Raw genomic sequence first — 21,805 nt, 5'->3', positions numbered from 1 at the left:
CAGGATAGTTAACATTACAGCAGGAGAAACTGGCTAAGACCGGTCTTGCAGTTTATAGGCTGCTTTGTCAGCAGAGGCCTCTAGAACAGTGTATACACCAAAAGAAGCTGGGCTAGACAGGAGACCTTTATTCCCAACTCACCTCTACCACTGAGGAACTGGGTAACCTTGGGCAAGTCACCAGCCCTTTCTGTTACTCAGTTTCCCTACCTAGTTAACGTCTAAAGATCTTTCCTGCTCTAATAATACTATATGATTTGGTGACGACCAATTTCAGTTCCCAAGGGATTGGCACTGAAGACGGTTTCTTAGGAAGCAGTGGCTGGGCTGCATTGCTGAGGACGCTGAGGATTCCTGACAGTGACCCAGGTATCGGCCTCCTTCTGCTAGTGACACACCTGTTGTCATCGCCATCTCTCCTCAGTGTTCCCACAGCACCGCAGTCCTCCCACTTGCCCCCACTGCTCCCCACCCAACGTCAAGTCCTTCCATTTTCTTCACTCTGCCTCTTCTAGACCATCCCCACAGCTAGCGTAATAACAGAATAAACCCTAATGACCTATTACCTGAAATTTTTGTATCCATCTCTAGAAATGAATTAAGCACATAACATTATAAACATCTGATTAACAACCTATCTCCACCTCCAGACATTAAGCATCTTGAAGTCAGGGATCACATTTTTAAAATTCATTCTTGGCTTCCCCAACACCCAGCAATGCCTGTCACATGGTTGACCCTGAGTGCAGTATGCCTTTTTGGGGGAATGACCTGAAAAACAATAGCAGAGAAGGCCCTCCAATTTTGTCTCAGACCTCCAGCTTCCCTCTCCAGTCCTTAGGAAGTGTATTTTGTCCCTCTTCCTTTCTTTCGGGGAATTTTACCTGTACTATAAAATCCTTGAGTAAGCAGTTCCTCCAAACCCAGTGTCCTAATTTCCAGCTATCCCCTCAAACATGTCAGGGAGTAACTTTCTTTTCTTTCTTTTTTTCTTTTTTTTTAAAATGTGGTCCTCTCTGCATTCGAGATTAAGTTGTTTATTTTTAAATTAATTTATTTATTTTTGGCTGCGTTGGGTCTTTGTTGCTGCATGCAGGCTTTCTCTAGTTGCGGCGAGCAGGGGCTACTCTTCGTTGCGGTGCGCGGGCTTCTCATTGCGGTGGCTTCTCTTGTTGTGGAGTGTGGGCTTCAGTAGTTGTGGCACGGGCTCAGTGGTTGTGGCGTATGGGCTTAGCTGCTCCGCGGCACGTGAGATCTTCCCGGACCAGGGCTCGAACCCCTGTTCCCTGTGTTGGCAGGCGGGATTCTTAACCACTGTGCCACCAGGGAAGTCCCAGGGAGTAACTCAATTTGGAGACCTTCTACCTAGAGAAGAAACTTATAATCTGAGCAGTCCCACCCCAAGTTACATAATTGATATCCTCTCTCCATCTAGTACACTGTACTAGTTCCTCCAGCTAGAAAAATTTGCTCCCCATCCCCAGCACAGGCTTCCATATCCTCCTCCTCAGCCTTTTTTCAATAAAGGTCCTCTCCTTTCCTAAGCATCCTTGTTTCTACTTCTAGCTCAGTTGTTCCTCCATTTCAAGTCCAGATCTGGAGTCCTGTCCCCTTTGCTCAGCCTACCCCTACCAGATCTAGGTTTAGAGCTGTGAGTGAAAGAATGTTGCCTGCCATATCAGTAAACAAAGGATGTTGCAGCCATCAAGCCATCACACTACAGCACCCCCTCCCCCAGTGGTGAGCCCTGAGGGAACTCAGGATAGAAACAGGATGCCGACCATCAAGCCATCAGCCACTGAAGCCACCCCCAGCCCCAACAGTTTACCCTGAGGAGACTCAGGATGAGAAAGCACAGGATACTGGCCCCAGATAGCTGAGGTGCATATCAAAGGAGTGATTTCAGTGAGCCCAGACTCTTGCATCTTCCCACAAATAGAAAAGCGCCAAATTCCTTAATTTGAGATATCTGGTTTTCTTTAATTAACCATAATCTTTTGATGTTCTGACAACCTGGTCTTTGTTGCAAAAACTCCTATATATCCTGGCTCCTCCCCTACCTCTTCCCAGCAGTCTCTCAGAGCTACTTGAAAGGCTGTGTCCCAGGCTTAAGTCCTTGGTTTTGTCTGCCAAATAAAGCGTAATTCTCAACTTTTAGGTTGTGCTTTTTTTTTTTTTTTCAGTTGACAGAGCCAACCTCTCTGGTAGAGGGTTTCCATCTTTAAAAACTGCACCCTGGGGCTTCCCTGGTGGCTCAGTGGTTAAGAATCCACCTGCCAATGCAGGGGACACGGGTTTGAGCCCTGGCCCAGGAGGATCCCACATGCCGCGGAGCAGCTGGGCCCGTGTGCCACAACTACTGAGCCTGTGCTCTGGCGCCCTCGAGCCACAACTACTGGGCCCACGTGCCACAGCTGCTGAAGCCCGTGTGCCTGGAGCCCGTGCTCCACAACGGGGGAGGCCACCGCGGTGAGAGGCCCGTGCACTGCAACGAGGGGTGGCCTCCGCTCGCTGCAAATAGAGAAAAGCAACGAAGCAGCAACGGAGACCCAACGCAGCCAGAAACAATAAATAAATAAAATGATAAAATAAATAAATTTATAAAAAAAACAAAAAAACTGCACCCTGTAGTAAGAAATTTTACTTGGTGACCCAGTACACATACCCATATAAGTCAAACCCGTTTTCCCATACAACATCTTTTTTTTTTTTAATTAATTTTTTTACTTTTGGCCGCATTGGGTCTTTGTTGCTGTGCTCAGGTTTTCTCTAGAGCATTGAGTGGGGGCTACTCTTCCTTGTGGTGCGCGGGCTTCTCATTGCAGTGCCTTCTCTTGCTGCGGAGCACGGGCTTCAGTAGTTGTGGCACATGGGCTTCAGTAGTTGTGGCTCACCAGCTCTAGAGTGCAGCCTCAGTAGTTGTGGCGCACGGGTTTAGTTGCTCCGCAGCATGTGGGATCTTCCCGGACCAGGGCTCGAACCCGTATCCGCTGAATTGGCAAGCAGACTCTCAACCACTGCGCCACCAGGGAAGTCCCTTGTACAACACTCTTGCTGAGTGGAAATCACAGTATTTTCTACCCCCTTGTTTCAGTTATCCCCCCCCCCCTCCCCGCTGATCGGTTACAGCTAATTGGCTCTCGGGGAACACTGAGTCTTCGCACACGTTTGCAAACTCCTCAACGGGTCTGGTGTTCCTCTATCTCAGGGCCGCGGGGTGGGGGGGTGGGGGGGGGGGTTTGAAGCTGGCCTGGAGGGAGCGCCGCCTGAGGGCAGGCCCGCCTTTCCCGCCTCCTGGGGACAGGCCCAGCCTCAGCCTGAGCCCCACAGGTGCCCCATTGGCCCCTCCCCGGGCCGCACCCGGGAGCCGGACGGCGATGGGCCTCGGGGAGGGCCCAGGGGCGCCACCGGCTGGGCCTCGAGTGGGCCTCGCAAGGGTCTCCGTGAGGGCCGGGCGCCCTGGGCCTCAGGCACCCTCGGGCAGCCCAGGGTGAGTCCGAGGCGGCGGCGGGGCGGGGTGTGCGTCGCGAGGCCCGCCTGCCCGACCGGATGCGAGGCATGCCGGGAACCGCGCTTCCTCCTCAGGGGCCCCGAGAAAACCACAGGGCTCCGGGCCAGGGCCTGCCGCCCCTGGGGAGCCGGCAGGATGGCTGAGGGCAGGGCGAGCGGCGCCGCCGGCCTCTTCGCCAAGCAGGTGCAGAAGAAGTTCAGCAGGGCCCAGGAGAAGGTAGGCAGCAGGGAGCCGAGGCCGAGACCCAACGGGGCGACGAGGGCGTGCAGGGTGCTCGGGGCCGGGAGGCTGGGCCGCCCACAGGGGTATCCGGCTGACCTCGGGAAACGCGAGCGGGGACTGGGTTTCCATTGAAACAGGCAGACTTGAGAGAAGGCAGAGCCTTGCCTGGTCTTGGGCAGGGATGGGGGAAGCTGGGAGACGGTTCCCGCGGCCTTTCGCAGGAACCTTAAACAACGCCCAAGCTGACCCAGAAAAGGGGAAAGAAAGGAACTAACGTTGGTGACTGCTGTGTAGCAGATTTTGGCCTCGCAACCCAGCGAGGGTGGTATGTTTTACAGATGATGACACTGAAGGTTCAAAGAGGGTCATTTCCCAGAGTCATAAGACAGTACTGACCAACTGGCCTGCCAGCGAGCATTACCCGTTAGCTGGGACCGGGAGTCCAGGAGAGCTAGAGGAATTCTGCCCAATTCCCTCTGCACCTGACCCGGCCTGGCCGCGGGGTGTTGCTTAAGCTGATGTAAGCAGAAGCCCGTATCTGCTTCCTGTTCAGGGTGGGGAAGGAGCATTTCTTTTTGCCTTGTATCCTCGGTGAGCTGTGGGTGGCCCTGCTCCATCTAGGTAGGCTGTCTGTACGTCTGTCTATAACTTGCCCACCTACGGAGATGGTGTGGACCGTGCTCCACACATTTCAGTGGCATTAGTGTTTCTACCCGTTCAGAGTATTTTCTTTGCTTCTAACCTGAACCCCTGCTCTCCACCCACCAACACTCTGGTAGGTGAGGTGGTATGGGTAAATGAATAGGCTAGAAGAAAAACCCGGAGGGAGAGAGAGATAAGGACCTGGGAGAGAATTTTGGTTTTCTAAGACTTCGTGGTCTTAGAAGCATTTGAATGAACACCATATGCTTAAGAATTTAAATATTTGTATCGTCTTCTAAAAGCGAGCACTAGCTTGAGTGCTGGGAAGGAACTCCCAATTCTCCCAACAGAGAATTGATGGAATATAGATGTAGTCCCTATGTTTAAGAGGCTCACAGTGGAAGGGTAGGGGGAATGTGTGTGTTTTTTCCCCGGTCTTTGAGGAAGCTGGGGTCATGTGAAAGAGCAGAGGAAAAGGAAAAGATTTTTGTGTGGCTAGACTTTGTTACTTTACCCTAACTTCACCTTGATCATGGTTTCAGTCTCTCCAAAGGCTGTCTAGTTACAAATCTGATAGTGATCAGAGCCTATGGGAAGGTCTAGTTAGAAGTGGTTTGTGGAGGAAAAGGAGGTACTAGAGAAGAGAAGGCCAGCTACTCTATGGGTTGGAAAAACAAAAAGAAATCGCCAAAGACCAAACACTCGTGGGTAATAGTTATGTTTAAAAGACACAGCAATTGATTTTACCTCACTCTTTCACCTTCTGTCCTCATCTAGCCTATCAGCACTATGCCCTTGCTTTAGGATTTCTCTCCTTTTTTAAGCATGGGCTCCGAAGCCTCAGGTAAATAACATCCCTGCTCTGAGCTTCAGATTCTGCATCTGTAAAAGGAGAATTGATGTTCAGTGATTTGGAAACTCAATTTGGTGAGGACACCAAAGTGAGAAGGGGAGAGGGCTCCTCAAACCTCAGAGTCAAGTATTTCCCAAAAAGAGAACCAGCTGCCCAGGTACACCCTGTTCTATTTTCCTAGTCTGAACCCTGAGAAAGCAGAGAGAGGAGCAAACTCAAATCTGCACTGAGGAACTCCCAGGTTGTTGCAGAAAACAAGGAGATACTCGGAACCCAGACTTAGACACAAAGGCAGGCAGACATTGAACTTCGAGCTGTACCGCTGGCCCCTCTAGAGGTAGTGGATGTTGCCTGGATAGAATGGGAATGGCCTAGGTTTGGGAGAAAGAGCTCAGCTCAGCCTGCCAGAGTTTTTGAGTCTTGGGAAGTTATTGAAGGCAAGATAAAGAGGGAGAATGTTATAGTCAAAAGAAAGGACTCACTGGGACACCGCAATTTTACTATAAGCAGTTGACTGTAGTCATCTGAGTAATATGTAACAACTAATGTGTCAAATATCAAGTGCCTGCTATGGACAAAGCACAGGATTATAAGAAGGACATGATATCTCCCTTTATGGAGCCCACATTCTTGTGATATGATCTCACTTCATCTTTTCAACTCTTTAAGTATGCTATTAGTATCCCAACTTTAGAAAAGAGGAAATAAGTCTCAAAAGAGATTGGCAAGTGGCAGAATTATCACTGAAACTCAGGTGTCCTGCCTTAGGATCCCAATCGCAGGCTGCTCTCTTTACAAGTTTCCTGAAAAACCACTCTAACATCTGTGTCTCCCCACTTCCTGCTGTGCCTGCCCACTTCCTGCTGATCTTCTCGAAGGAGCAAACCTAGGAGTGAAGGTCTGGTGACTGTTAAACACAGTGGAGATGAAGCATTCTTGTTTTATTTTCCAGTTCCTACTCAGACTCAACAGGAATCTGGCTTTATTGTGTTTTTACAGTATGATACATCTTCATATTTCAAACTAATACTTTCACCATCTGTTTGTGATTTCTCTGTGGCAGACTTTCAGATCTCCCCCAAGAAAGGGCATTCATTGTTTACCACTCCTTTGTTGGTCTTTTCCTCTGCTGACTTTTACTCAACTTGTATCCCAGAGAGTTCAATTGGCAATATTTACAGAAAAACTCCTTTGTGCGAGATACTGGGCTGGACCCAGGAGGGAATTTAGAGATGAGCAAGAGGCGTTCTTGCCTGCTAGAAGCTTACAGTCTAGTTGTTTTTTGTTTGTTTAAAGTAAAATAAGTGACCTGAGAGATGTGCTTGTCCGTGGGAATTCAGAGGACAGAAGAATTGAGGAGAATAGAGGGAGGTTTTGTAGTGAAGGCTGAATTTGAGATAGGAATTATGGCTGATTAGTAGTTCCTCAGGCAAGTGGTGAGAGAGCAGTCCAGCTGAGGAATGCCAGCATGAGCAAGGCATGGAATCTGGAAATCCTTTTAGGCAGAATAGGGAGAAATGCAACTGAGCTGGAGCTCAGGGAGTGGTGGGAGAAAAGGCTGGAAAATATATTAGGACCATATTAAGGAGAGCCTACTTCAGAATATATCTTGAAAATAAGGATTTTTTACATAACTACAGTATTATCACATCTAAGAAAAAATTTTCTAACAAAATTCCATAATGTCTAATATCCAACCCCTCTTCATATTACTCCAATTGACAGAATTAACTAAAATATAAAACATGTCTGCAGTGATTTTTTTTTTTTAAGCTTTATACTTCCACCCCAACCTACACAACCTCCCCCCCCCCCACCAGCAGAAGAACCAAGCCCCAGGCAAAGGAAGGGAAGGGTGGCAGGAAGGAAGTGAGAGCTGCCATTACCACTAAACAAGGTGGTGTTGCAACTTTCTGGTAGAGAACAGTGTTTGGTTGGGGGGAGAGGGTGGAGCCTAGGAAGATGAGTGACTCTGCACACCCAGGGCTGGCTGTCAAGTGAGGTGGAGTAGAGAGACACAGACAGACACGTATGGCTAAACTGAAAAGGAAATAAAGACAGGTATTTATAGGGAAGGGAGTGGAGCTGGACACAATGATAGTATTTGTATTAAGTACTCACCATAGGGCAGCACTGTGAAAGCAATTTATGTGTATAATATCATTTAATTCTCCCAACAACTCCAGGAGATATTATTATCTTAGTGGGGGAAAGGGAGTTCTGTAAACTGAGGCTCTAGAGTTGAAGTGATTTGCCCAAAGGCTTATAGCCAGTAAGTGGAAAAGCCAAGATAGGGGCATATATCTGTCTCACTCCAGCGACCTTGAGCTTAACCACCATAGAGAGAGCTCCGGAAGTGAGAGATGTTAGCCCCAGGATTAAGAATGGAGACACCTTAGTCAGAGTCTACGTAGAGCCGGTCTCACGCCCAAGACCTGGGCACTCTTTCATAAGATTCAGAGTCCTTCGCAATGAGACTCCAATCTCCCTTTCTAGTTTCCTGACCCATCACTCCCCATAACACACCCTAAACCAGTCGTGCTGCACCATCTCATGAAACTGCCATGAATTTGCATACTCCTGTGACTTTGCTGATGTTGCCTTTGCCTGAAATCCTCTTTCTATCCTCACCCTTTTTACTTTATTTCAGTCTAGCAAAATCTTTTTTTTTTTTAATATTTATTTATTTATTTGGTCGCACCGGCTCTTAGTTGCAGCAGATGGCATCCTTAGTTGCGGCTTGCCTGCTCCTTAGTTGCGGCACGTGGTCTCCTTAGTTGCAGCAGGCAGGCTCCTTAGTTGCGGCACACAGCCTCCTTAGTTGTGGCATGCAAACTCTTAGCTGCGGCATGCATGTGGGATCTAGTTCCCTGACCAGGGATCGAACCCTGGCCCCCTGCATTGGGAGCACGGAGTCTTATCCACTGCACCACCGGGGAAGTCCCTAGCAAAATCTTAATTCAAGGCCCAGTCCATTGGTTCCCTCCTGTATCAGTCTCACTCTCCTTCCTGTTGTAAGTATTAAGTATCTATTTGCTGGATACTGAGAAATACAGATAAGGCAAGTGCCCAATCCTCAAGGAGCTCACAGTTTAGAAGGAGACATAGATAAATGCAAATAATAAAATAGTAATAGGGGAATTCTCTGGTGGTCCAGTGGTTAGGACTCAGCACTTTCACTGCTGGGGCCCGAGTTCAGTCCCTGGTTGGGGAACTAAGATACTCCGCAAGCAGCGCAGCATGGCCAAAAGAAACAAAAAAACAAAAACCAAAATCACTAATAAAAGTGTATACAGGTACAGAAGTTGTAACTGCTTAGGAGGGAGCAATTTAGCTTGATTAATGGGATGAGGTAGATGTGATTAAGTGTCACAAAGGATACAGAGTATAAATTAGGTCTTTTTAGATAGTTGGCTGATGATAAGGTGAGGAAGAGCATTCTGGAAGGAGGGAACAGCATCTACAACAAGCAACAGTATGGCTTATTAGAAAACTAAATAAGTGTGAGAGACAGAGACCGGTAGGAAGAAGGAATACTGAGAGCTGAGGCTCAGTGGGGATCAAATCATTGAGACCCATATGTATGCTAGAGTTAGAACTATAACTTGTAGATACTTTTTTTTTTTTTTTTTTTGGCTGCGTTGAGTCTTCGTTGCTGCACATGGGCTTTCCCTAGTTGCGGCGAGCAGGGGCTACTCTTCATCGCAGTGCGCAGGATTCTCATTGCAGTGGCTTTTCTTGTTGCGGAGCATGGGCTCTAGGGCGCGCGGGCTTTAGTTGCTCTGCGACATGTGGGATCTTCCCGGGCCAGGGATCAAATCCGTGTCCCCTGCATTGGCAGGCGGATTCTTAACCACTGCGCCACCAGGGAAGTCCCATATTGGGCATTTAATAAAAATCTGTTGAGCAGATGAGTGGAGAATCATCAGAAGGTTTTACAGCATGATAGACCAGGCCAGGTGGAAAACAATGAAGGCCTGGACTAAAGCTATGACACTGAGACTGGAAATCATGGGATGGTTTCCAGATGGTGAGGGATTCCATGAAGGAAGTGAGAGAAGTAGTTGAGGGCAACTCCTGATTCTGACTTGGGCCTGGGGGATGGTGGTGCCTCATTCCAAAATGGGGTTACAGATAGAAGAGTCAGGGTTTTCTTTTTTTTTTTTTAATTTATTTTATTTATTTATTTATTTTTGGCTGTGTTTGGTCTTTGTTGCTGCACGCGGGCTTTCTCTAGTTGCGGCGAGCAGGGGCTACTCTTTGTTGCGGTGCGCGGGCTTTCTCATTGCAGTGGCTTCTCTCATTGTGGAGCATGGGCTCTAGGCGCACGGGCTTCAGTAGTTGCGGCACGCGGGCTCAGTAGTTGTGGCTCACGGGCTCTAGAGCACAGGCTCAGTAGTTGTGGCACATAGCTTAGTTGCTCCGCGGCATGTGGGATCTTCCCGGACCAGGGCTCGAACCCGTGTCCCCTGCATTGGCAGGCGGATTCTCAACCACTGCGCCACCGGGGAAGCCCGAGTCAGGGTTTTCTTACTTGTTATGAGTGAGTGTCCCCTATGAGAATAGGAGCAGTGCCTTTCTCATTTCCATGTCCTTTGCATCAGCACTCAGATCAGTATGATGGTTGGCTCTCCCTGTCACCGGGGAGAGGAGATCAATAAGGAGCACTCACTTCTAGCTGAGTTTCAAATGCATTATATCAGGGCTTCTCAAAGTTTTCCACAAGGGCCTTCAGAAGATGAGAGTCTCCTGCTCGCCTCTCTGACCTCATCTATCTAAAGGAATCTGCTGCTATGGCTGGAAGAGGGTCTCTCAAGTAAAAAAATATCTTCGAGGCTCATGTTTTATCTTCAAAAGCCATGCACATTTTACATTCCTCTAATTAATTCTTGTTTTAATATAATACTCTCCCCCACGCCGAAAACCACTGTAAATAACAATTTCATTCCAGGAACATATACCTTATTTATTCTGGTCTTTATATGTACCCCCTAGGGCACTGCTGCATATCCCCAGGAGTACCCCAATTTGAGAACAACCATAAAACATGATTGATTTTTCAGCAACATGCTATATTTCTAATTCTGTTGGACTGATATGAGTGCATCCCTTAAGTTGCATCTGAGACTCTGAGAGAAGCCAGGGTCAAATGAGGCCAACAGTTAAGAGAGACTTCACGCTAACAGTGTGGACCTCTCTGATTTATATCCCCAGGTACTGCAGAAGTTGGGGAAAACTGTGGAAACCAAAGATGAACGGTTTGAACAAAATGCCAATAACTTCTACCAACAACAGGTAATCTGGAGGGTGGGAAAGGGAAGCTTGGAGGAAGAAAGAAGATATGAGGGCCGAGTGGCAGAAGAATAGCAAGTTCTGCAAATCAGCAAGCATCCCTACTAACCCATCCTCCCCCCAGGAGTAAGGGCCACAGGGTGACCTGCTGCTTATCCTTCTCCTGGGAACCACAAAATTACCTTTCCTGTTCCTGCTCACTCTGGGTTTGGGGGGACAGACGAGTGTTCTTCTTTTCTCTTGGTGGTTCCCCCAGGGTACAGTGACATCACCAGGTCCTTAGACAAAATCAAAACAAGTCCCTGTCACCTTAGTTTCTGGCTTACTATCTTCCCTAGGCTGCCTCTCTCCCACCCTAAGGGTCTTCTCATCTTAGTGGCTCCATGTTTTGTTGCCTCTTTGTCCACTGCATCTACCTCACCAAAGCCATTTATTCTAAAATAATACCTCCATCGTTTACCTGTCATTCTCACCCAAACCTCCTGTTCTCACTGTTCCTTCTGTCTTCACTGGATGTTATGGGTAATTTTATGTAGAAAACTTACTTTAAGAAGTGGATAACAGGTCACTGCAACCAACTCTGAAAATTCTATAGTACACATGCAATTGGAACAAGAAAAAATATGTAATTCGTTTATAGTAACATTAAAAAAAAAAGAAGTGGACAACAGTTGGTGGCCTGCAAAAGGGGAGAGGCAACTGGCCAGTCAGTGGGCCTTGGAGAGCCGTGTTTCCAGAACTGCTGGACGTGACGCCCTCTCCAGACCCAGCATATGAATGCCAGGTGGCTGCCATGAACTACGGAGCCATGAGGATCTACAGTAAAGGACATTTCCAGGGTGGAATCCAAGTCAAAAATGAAAAAAATAGCCGTCTTTAAACTCTGAAAACTGATAACAAACCAGAAAAATCCAAATGTAAGCCACTTTGGGGAAAAGTATTTTACATTGACTTACCTTCTGTCACTGTATCTGAAAAACTGCCAAAGGACATTAAGGATCTGGGACGGCGAGTTGAAGAATTTCTCAGTAAAGATATCAGTTATCTTATTTCAAATAAAAAGGACAAATTTCTCGTGTACCAAGCCTTGAATTTGCGTATAGTGCAGAAACCACTTCACCTCATTCTAGCCATGATGGAAGTTCATTTGAGTCTCCAGATTCAGTGTGTTTGATCAGAGGAAAATTAGTAGTCGAAAAAGCTAGAAATGACCATGATTTTTTTCCTTCAAGTAGTATATTATCAAATACCTTGTCATGGGGAGTAAAAATTCTTCATATTGATGACATTAGATGCTACATTGAATAAAAGAAAAAAAGAGTTGTATTTACTCAAGAAATCAAGCATTTCTGTAAGCGATGTGGGGAAAAGAATAGGTATTGGTCCACAAAAGGCAAGAACAAGTAGACTCAAAAAGCCTTTTGTAAAGGTAGAAGATATGAGCCACATATTCTAAGTGAGCAGCACAGAAACTTTGCAGAGTAATCACTATCAAGTTGTTGATGATATTGTATCTAAGTTAGTTTTTGACTTTGTGGAATATGAAAGGGACATGCCTAAAAGAATAAAATACAGTATTAGATCCATTTCTCCTATTACTGCAACTGTCCTGAAAAAGCCTGAATATAAAGAAAAGCTAGAATTGCAACATACATCTCAGACTTCAGGGAAAATAATGTACAAGTGATTGAGCAGAGTTTCCTATATAAAGAAACCCAGGAACCTGAACAAAATTTGTGTTTATTTCAGAACATATTCCCTACTTTTCCAGTGAATTGAGAGGGCTTGATGAGAAAACATCTAATAAATGTTCCATGTTAAATCCAGCCGAAAATGACATAAAACAAAATTTTACCCATCTACCTCCACATAAAAATGAACAGGAATGCATTCCTGACATTTCTGAACATAAATTAATTATACATGAAAATGACTTAGACGTAAGGGTAGATCACTATCCATGTAGGCCACAGACATGTATATAAGTTTCTAATTTCAATATGGATAAGAGTACATCTCAACCAAAACTAAAGTCAGATGCTGTGCATTTTCCAGCAAAGGATCTGAAGGAAAAGGACCTTCATTCAGCATTTGGTCATGATTCTAGTCTGTTAGCAATAAACAGTTTATAGGAACATCTAACAATTCAGGCAAAGACCACATTCCAGAGTCCTCCTAGGAACCCAGTGAATGTGACATCAAGAATACAGGTAGTTTACCTTCTGGTAAAATCCATCGGAGAGTGAAAATATTATAAGGAAGAAAAAAAAAAATCTGGAACCAAATGTGGAGTTTGATAAGCAGAGAACTGAACTTCTTACTACACAAGAAGAAAACAATCTGTAGTTCACCACTACAATCTCTACTGAACTTATTTCAGACTAGTGAAGTCAGAATTTTTAGATTTCACAAGCTATGCTGAAAACAGTGGTGTATGTGATGTTTTAGATATTCGGGAAGAGGGAAATTCAAATAATCTGTTGTCAATGTTTTTCTCTTCCCTTTCAACCTGTGTATTTACTGGCTTTTGACTTAAATAGCTTTCAGAAGTGATGAAGGTCATATTCTTGAAATTTTAAAAATTTGTATAAAAATTCTTGGGGTTTTTTTTTTTTTTGGCCAAGTTTGTTTACAGAACCAAATGTAAATATTAACAATAAAGGTGATGTTTGCATTTTTCTGCAGAATTGATTACCTGTTACAGAGAAATTATAGAATAAACTTGTGGCTCATTTTTTAAAAAGGGGGGAAAAGAAGTGGATTACAGAGGTTTGACCTATGGGACATTGACTTTCTGTCTCTGTGTGCCAGGCATCACATTTATCTCATTTAATTCTGACATGAGTCCTGGAGATTGGATCCCCTCTTTATAATAGAAGGGAGTTAGTTATTAACTTAAATGAATATCCAGTTGCAATGCAATTCCGACACTAAATACCCAGAGTTAGTTCAAATTTCACAGGTTGAGGGCATAGTCTGCCACTAGACTACCTCACTTCAGACACCAGCTGTAAAGCTCCAAAGTTCCCAGGCCACCTGCACTTTTGACAAACTGGCTACAAATTTGGGGGTTTCTACCGACCACTCATCTTCCGTAATTCACTAGAATGACTCACAGAACTCAGGAAAAGTGCTCTACTTACAATTACAGTTTTATCATAAAGGGTACAAATCAGGACCAGCCAAATGAAGAGACACACAAGGGGAGGTCTGGGAGGATCCCAAACATGAAGCTTCTGTGTTCTCAAGACATGTCACCTTCCCAGCACGTTGATGTAGGATTACCAACCAGGGAAGCTCACCTAAACTTCAGGTGTCTAGAGTTTTTATTGTGATTTCATTACATAGTGAATCATAGGCCATGTGATTGAACTTAATCTCTAACTTCCCTCCTCTCCTTTCTGGAGGTCATACTGATATCACCTGTCTGAAAGCCCCAACCCTCTAATCACTTGGTTCACCTTTCCCGCCTGACCAGCCACCATCCTGAGTCATTTGTTTAGCATAGACTCAGGTATGATCTGAGAGGCCCACCATGAATAACAAAATCCCAAGGATTTAGAAGTTACTTCTCAGAAACCAGGGCCAAAGACCAGTCAAATTCTTTATGGTATAATGTAAGAATTATATGGAAAATAATTCTTTAAAATTATATTAGGGACTTCCCTGGTGGCGCAGTGGTTAAGAATCCACCTGCCGATGTGGGGGACATGGGTTCGAGCCCTGGTCCGGAAAGATCTCACATGCCACGGAGCAACTAAGCCCGTGTGCCACAACTACCGAGGCTGCGTTCTAGAGCCCGCAAGCCACAACTACTGAGCCCGTGTGCCACAGCTACTGAGCCCGCATGCTGCAACTGCTGAAGCCCGCGTGCCTAGAGCCCATGTTTTGCAATAAGAGAAGACACTGCATTGAGAAGCCCGCGCATGCAACAAAGAGTAGACCCCGCTCGCCGCAACTAGAGAAAGCCCATGCGCAGCAACAAAGACCCAATGCAGCCAAAAAATAAATAAATACATAAATTTATTTTTTTAAAAATTATATTAAAAGGATATTAGCTATAATCTAATTCAGTAGTTGACTGTGTCAGGATCATTTGAGAAATAATGCAACATCTCCGTTAGTAGGGCTTGGGAATCTATATTTTAAACTTGTTTTAATGGAAGATTTCAAATATATACTAAGATAGAAAAACCTGTATAATGAATCCACAGGTACCCATTACCCAACTTCAATAATTTATCAACTCTTGGGAATCTTGTTTCATCTATGTCTCGACCCACTTTCCCCATCCTTGATCATTATGAAGCAGATTCTAGATATCATTTTATCTATAAAAATTTCATTATCAGTCTCTAAAGATAAGGGCTTAAAATATAACCACAAAACCATTATCATACCTAAAAATATTTTTCTATTAAACATTTAATCATTACAACAAATCAGAAGGTATATCAAGAGGGAATTCCCTGGTGGTCTAGTGGTTAGGACTCTGCGCTCTCACAGCCCAGGGCCTGGGTTCAGTCCCTGGTTGGGGAACTAAAATCCCACAAACCGCATGGCCAAAAAAAAAAACCAAAGTATATCAAGAAAAAAGTGAATTAAAAAATAATGATTTCACACCTCCCATGCTACAACTACTGTTGTTTTTTTATGCTTACAATTACTTTGCTATGTATGTGTATGATCTCTAAATATATCCACAACAAATAAATAGGTTTACAAGTGAGATTGTTCCATTCTTATGGTTTTGTAACTTGACTTTTTCACTTAATTTAATACAAATATCTTTTCAGATATTTCAGGTTAAATATCCAGCTAAAACATAAATTTCAGTAATATCTTTAAAAATTAGCAATAATTTTTTAATATCATAAAATATTCAGTGTTCACACTCCTCTAATTGTGTCATTTTTTTAACAATTTGTTTAAATCAGCAATTTGTTGCCATGTTTAATAAATCTCTTAATCTGTAGGTTTCTAATCCCTCCTTTTTGCAGTTTATTTGTTGATGATACTAGGTTGTTTTCCTGCTGTTTCCTGCAGTCTCTAAATTTTGCTGATTGAATCTCCATGGTATTGTTTAACATGTTACTCTGTCTCGTATTTTCTGTAAATTAATAGTTAGATTTAGAGGCTTGATGAGATTCCGATTTTTGTTTTTGTTTTGGAGGCAAGAATACTTGTTATTATAGGTGTTATATTCTTCCATCTGGAGGCACATAATGTCTGGTTGTCTCCTGTTTTGTGTGGTATTAACAATAGGTGATCATTAACTAGAGAATCTGTGTTTTACATTAAGCTTTCTATGTTTCTGATGTAGCAGCTAGTCTGAGAACAGCATTTGGCAACCACTGATCTAGTCTAACTCCATCAAAGGGAAATAGGATCTGATTGAGAGGGAAGTAATTTTTTTTTTAATTAATTAATTTATTTATTTTTGACTGTGTTGGGTCTTCGTTTCTGTGCGAGGGCTTTCTCTAGTTGTGGTGAGCGTGGGCCACTCTTCATCGCGGTGCGCAGGCCTTTCACTGTCACGGCCTCTCCTGTTGTAGGGCACAGGCTCCAGACGCGCAGGCTCAGTAGCTGTGGCTCACGGGCTTAGTTGCTCCGCGGCATGTGGGATCTTCCCAGACCAGGGCTCGAACCCATGTCCCCTGCATTGGCAGGCAGATTCTCAACCACTGCGCCACCAGGGAAGCCCTGAGAGGGAAATAATTTAATCAAGGTAATATACCATAAGAGTTGCAGAGCTAGGAGTCTAACTTAAACCCTGTGCTTTTTCCCCTCTACCTCACAAGGAGGCCTCCCTGGGCCTCTTCACAACTCCAGTTACTGTTCTACTTCCAACTCCAGGATAGGAATCAGTAAGTTGACACCCACTTTGAAAGGTTTCTGACTCTAGGCCCATTCTGTCCCTCAGTCCTTTCTCTACCTTATAGGATAGACCTACAATGGCAGATGTGTGGGTAGAAAGGGTAGGAGGTGAAGGAAGGGCCATCAAGAAGAATAAGAGGGGGCTTCCCTGGTGGCGCAGTGGTTAAGAATCCACCTGCCAATGCAGGGGACACGGGTTCGAGCCCTGGTCCGGGAAGATCCCACATGCCTGTGCACCACAACTACTGAGCCTGCAAGCCACAACTACTGAGCCCATGTGCCGCAACTACTAGAGCCCACGCTCCGCAACAAGAGAAGCCACTGCAATGAGAAGCCCGCGCTCGCCGCAACTAGAGAAAAGCCTGCACACGGCAACAAAGACCCAACGCAGCCAAAAATAAAAATTAAAAAAAAAAAGTAGAAGAAGAAGAAGAGGATCAGATGGGACAACCCCCTCAGAATTCCCTACGTGAGCCTACCAACTAAACACTTGAGCAGGGAAATAATTTGAGAAATGAAATGGAGTTAGGCTAGGAATAAGGAAAAACATTTCTCCTGAGAGAATGATACACATAGTAACTGGTGTTTGAACATGCTTGGAAAGTTTATTTAACAAACATTTCATAAGTACCTGCTGTATGCTAGGCACTGTGCCAGATGCCGGGACTTCAACTTGAATAAGACAACACGCCTGTTCTCAAGACTCTCACAGCTTAAGGAGAAAGACAGTGAAAAAAGTCAGGTCTGAAGCTGGACCTAGGTGTCTAAGATGAACGGGAGGAAAAAGGACAAGGTCAAGGAAATTGAAAGTGAAGTATTCCAGAAGTTGGACCAGTTGATCTTGTGCCCTACCTGCAACCAGTTTGTAGGTAAACTTTTTTTTTTTTTTTTTTTTGGCTGCATTGGATCTTCCTTTTTGTGCATGGGTTTTCTCCAGTTGTGGTGAACGGGGGCTACTCTTCGTTGTGGTGCGCGGGCTTCTCACTGCGGTGGCTTCTCTTGTTGTGGAGCACGGGCTCTAGGTGCGTGGGCTTCAGTAGTTGTGGCACACAGGTTCAGTAGTTGTGGCTCGCAAGTTTTCGAGCACAAGCTCAGTAGTTGTGGTGCACGGGCTTAGTTGCTACGCGGCATGTGGGGTCTTCCTGGATCAGGGATCGAACCCGTGTCCCCTGCATTGGCAGGCGGATTCTTAACCACTGTGCCACCAGGGAAGTCCTGTAGGTAAACTTTTTATTAATAAATATCACTTCCAAACCTCCCAGCCAGATTTCAAGGCCTTGACACTTGCCTAGTTTCTTAATCAAATCTCCATAAGTAATTTTTCTTTGAGGGCTCTGCTTGCTTCCTCCTTTCCCTTTCCTCAAAACATATATTGGGTTGATTTTTCCATAACATCTTATGGGAAAACCCAAGCAAACTTTTTGGCCAAGCCAATGGGAAGAATTATTTTTGTCAAGCAACATTTTAATCTCTTATTTTTGGTAGTGACAGCTGCTTCCAGTTCATTGCCTTTAAAATCACATCTAACAATCGAGCTTCATCTTTCCCTTCTGGACCTCGATTAGATCAAGAACTGTCAGCACTTGCTCAGGGTTGATCATGCTCTTATTTTGCTGAGTGTTTGGGATTCTGAGTCCATTTTTCTCTAGCAAGTTGGAAACCCCAGGACAGGCACTTCTTCTCTATCCTCAGAACCCCAGTCTCTTAGGACATAGCTCTGCTACCTGAGTGCTTAGGACACACTTCCAGAGTGAGTGATTCATTAACTGAGGGCTGGGACTTTGTATCAATATAAGGGATGGGAAGGACTAACTCAGACTCCTTATGGCACTGCCAAGAATTTTGCAAGGATTTAGAGAGCAGAAGTGATAAAATCATAACATTTATTTGTGGGCATTGTCTGTTAATAAATAGTTTATACAGTTAAAAAAAAAAAAAAAAAAAAAAAAAAAAAAAAAAAAAAAAAAAATCATAACATTTAGAGCTAGAATTAACATTTAGAGATAGCCTTACTTGATATTTACAGATGAGGAAATTAAAGCCAGAGAAGTGGAATCACTTGCTAGTTGGTAGTAGAAACAAGTTTTTGACTCCCAGACCAGTGGAAAGCTAAGACTGTGAGAGTCACATCTGTCAGGAGAGAAGAAAGATGCTGGGATTATTCAGCCTGGAGACATTTCAGGTCAAAGGAATAAAATGACACAGGTGCTGTCCCACCACCCCACCCTCCCACCCTCTACTACCACTACCACCACCTGTCTCTCCTTCTCTCTCTCTCTCTCTCTCTCCCCCCCTCTCCATCTCCTCAAAGGAAAGGGCAGGAGCATAAAGGAAGAACTTTGACCAAAACACTTGATTCTAAAACACGGAAATGGAGTTGGACTTTTGTGAGGTGCAATGAAGGGCAGAAGCATTCCCATCATAAGGACTATGGTATAAATAGTACCCTTAGTTTTGAAGAGTGTACATACAACCTGTACCTTACCATACGTGGTAGTGTTGATTACTGATCTGATTTTTCAGGCCATATAATATCTAGTGGGATAAAAAATTAAGAATTTCATTTTTAGAAATTATGCAAGATCATTTAACAGCTTTTGTTATTCAGACATGTGTATTGGAGACCAAATCTTCATGGTGAAGTAAAAAATTGGGTCCATGTTGTTTTCTTTCAAGAAAGAAATTAAAATCCTTGTTAACTTTTATAATCCCCAAAACTCTTCCAAACCATGGTTATCACATTTTCAAAACTCTCAAAGTTATACCTACCTACCATATCCATGTTTAAAAGCTATTATGTACATTGAACATCTTAGACTGTTTAAACATTTTTTTCTGTGAATGAAAAGCAAAGAGGAAGTGGGACATCTTTCCTGGTGAATGCTGAGTGTTTCTGAATTTTGTTAACTGACTGAATCTGTCTCTATCATGCTGTTGAAAGCACTTTCTCAAGGTCACCAGTGACCTCCAATTACCACGTTCAGTGATTTACTGATTCTTCATGCATTCTAACCTCTCTGTAGCATCTGATCCTTCTTCAGTCATCAGAGAATGCTGTCTTGATCCTCATTTGCTATAACACACCATATGATCCCAGTTCTTCTCCTACCTCTTTGACAGCGCCTTAGATTCCCTTGAGACTGTGTCTTCGTGTCCCTTGAGCCCTGGCATTCAGCCTCTTGAAACGGACTTTTAACCTGAGGTATGGTCAAGAGTTTGGACTGGCTCAGAGGTGAGCTCTGGAGGCAAGAAGTTGGATAAAATAATTAGTCCAGTTTCCTTTGTTTACTTGACCAAGTAGACCTGGGTTTTCTGCTGCTAAAATTAAATAATAATGATTTTTCCCTCAAAGAATTGCACAGATTAAAAAATTTAAAATGTAAGTTATTAGATAGAATTTTCTGAATTTTCAGCTTTTCTCTCATAAATTTTTTATACTTTTGGTATGCTCAATAGCCTACCTATAATGAACATAAGCAAATAAAACAAGTGAACAAGTATTTTTATCATGTACTGCAAAATGGATCTTAGCTCAAAGCATCTGAACTGCTGTGAGGATCACTGTCCTGGTCCGTAGGCCTGGCCCTGTGCGACACCCTTGATGTGGGCTGTGCACCTTTCAGTCCAGTCTCACACTCCCGAAGCCAAGCTCCAAAATGTCAACAGCCTGGCCTCAAAATTCCTTCTCACCCAACTGGAAACTAGAGTTCACATAGAGGAAAGAGACCAGAATGGGAATGGGCTTTAGACAACACCATGAGGAACAATTGAGGAAGCCTCTGAAAAAGAGGACTCGGTGCAGGCATGTGAAAGACATCTTCAAACCTGTGTGCAAGAGAAATTAGCCTGCTCCAAATACAGAAGGCCAACCTAAGACCAGTGGGCAGAAGTTCTAATAGAGCTATTAAAAAATGAAGTGCAGGGCTTCCCTGGTGGCGCAGTGGTTGAGAATCTGCCTGCCAATGCAGGGGACACGGGTTCCAGCCCTGGTCTGGGAAGATCCCACATGCCGTGGAGCAACTGGGCCCGTGAGCCAGAACTACTGAGCCTGCGCGTCTGGAGCCTGTGCTCCACAACAAGAGAGGCCGCGATAGTGAGAGGCCCGCGCACCGCGATGAACAGTGGCCCCCGCTTGCCACAACTGGAGAAAACCCTTGCACAGAAACGAAGACCCAACACAGCCATAAATAAATAAATTAATTAATTAAAAAAAAAAGAAGTGCAAACTAATAGAACATTGTAGATCAAGTATACTCCAATAAAAGTTAATTTTTTAAAAAAACCTATACATTGGTCAAAATCTTCCTAGAGAAGACACAATTTAGTTTCATGATGGTGAACCTAAATTTTCATAAGACCTGCCTATAATTAGGCCTGGTAAAGAGTATTATTGATTAAAACATATAATACAGGAAAAAAAAAATGAAGTGCATGGGAGACGAGGAACGGCCTGTGTGAGGGTGCAGAGAAGAAGAGGGCCTGGTGTCTATAGAAAATGGTAGCAGTTTTTCTACCCAGAGAGGAAGGTGTAAGTCAGAGGATCACATATATAGTGTCACATAGGACTCTTAAATTCCAACAGAGGAACTATAGGTTCTAGTTCACTGGAAGGAGAACAAACAGAGGAAAGAAGACATGCCAGTGCAATGGGAGCAATTTCCCAACTTAAAATTTGCCCCAAAAGAGACAACCAACAACTTCTTGGTAAAGAGAGTAGAGGCTAATATATAACAATTGCAAATGTTTGAAGAAATTCCAGGATTGATTTCTGCTTTTAACCTACTTTTCAACTTTGACTTCTGAAGCATCTTTCCAAATATATCTCCTTAGTCATCAAAGGCATTTCTCCCTTTCAGGCGGAAGGCCACAAGCTATACAAGGACCTGAAGAACTTCCTCAGTGCAGTCAAAGGTGGGTATCAGGGAGCACAGGGGATCCAGAGGGCGTTTATGCAGCTACTAAGAGGTCTGGGGGATGGAAAAAAAAAACAGCCGTACTCAGGCTTTTCATCACTTGCCTGTGCCTGACTCCTGGATCTTTGTGGGCCGAGGAAGAGTAACTTTTCCTATCCCAGCCCCATCCAGCTTCTCTGACTGATAACCCAAACCTTCTGAGTTTGTCCTTTTGGATTGGAGCCACTGATTTGTCTGTCACTCATATGATTATACCAAACTACTTTATGGTAGAACTGAGTTCTCTCCTTTCAGTGATGCATGAAAGTTCAAAGAGAGTGTCAGAAACCCTGCAGGACATCTACAGCAGCAAGTGGGATGGCCATGAGGAGCTGAAGGCCATTGTAGCGGTAAGAGTATTCTGGGCTTTACAGCTCTTCAACACTCACTCTACCCTCATCTCAACCTCACCCCAGCTTCTCTGTCCAAGCAAATAGGAAAACAAAGGAGCCAGTT

At 44.3% G+C, this 21,805-nt stretch overlaps 1 protein-coding gene and 1 pseudogene across 2 annotated transcripts in view; both read left to right on the top strand.

Annotated features, from left to right (window-relative positions):
* Positions 1 to 3,646: 3,646 nt before the first annotated feature.
* Positions 3,647 to 21,805, top strand: part of BIN2 (bridging integrator 2) — a 32,671-nt gene continuing 14,512 nt past the window's right edge. For both annotated transcript variants that reach the window (XM_059934595.1, XM_059934594.1), the window contains exons 1-4: positions 3,647 to 3,727; positions 10,443 to 10,523; positions 21,254 to 21,308; positions 21,605 to 21,699. In XM_059934595.1, coding sequence (XP_059790578.1) covers positions 3,647 to 3,727; positions 10,443 to 10,523; positions 21,254 to 21,308; positions 21,605 to 21,699 — 312 coding nt within the window. The remainder of the gene's footprint in view (positions 3,728 to 10,442; positions 10,524 to 21,253; positions 21,309 to 21,604; positions 21,700 to 21,805) is intronic.
* On the top strand, positions 11,247 to 11,976 carry LOC132372525 (protein DBF4 homolog A-like; annotated as a pseudogene).

The sequence above is a fragment of the Balaenoptera ricei genome, chromosome 10 (genome assembly GCF_028023285.1).
Source record: "Balaenoptera ricei isolate mBalRic1 chromosome 10, mBalRic1.hap2, whole genome shotgun sequence".
NCBI classification, from domain to species: Eukaryota; Metazoa; Chordata; class Mammalia; order Artiodactyla; family Balaenopteridae; genus Balaenoptera; species Balaenoptera ricei.
This window is presented reverse-complemented; position numbering and strand designations above follow the sequence as displayed.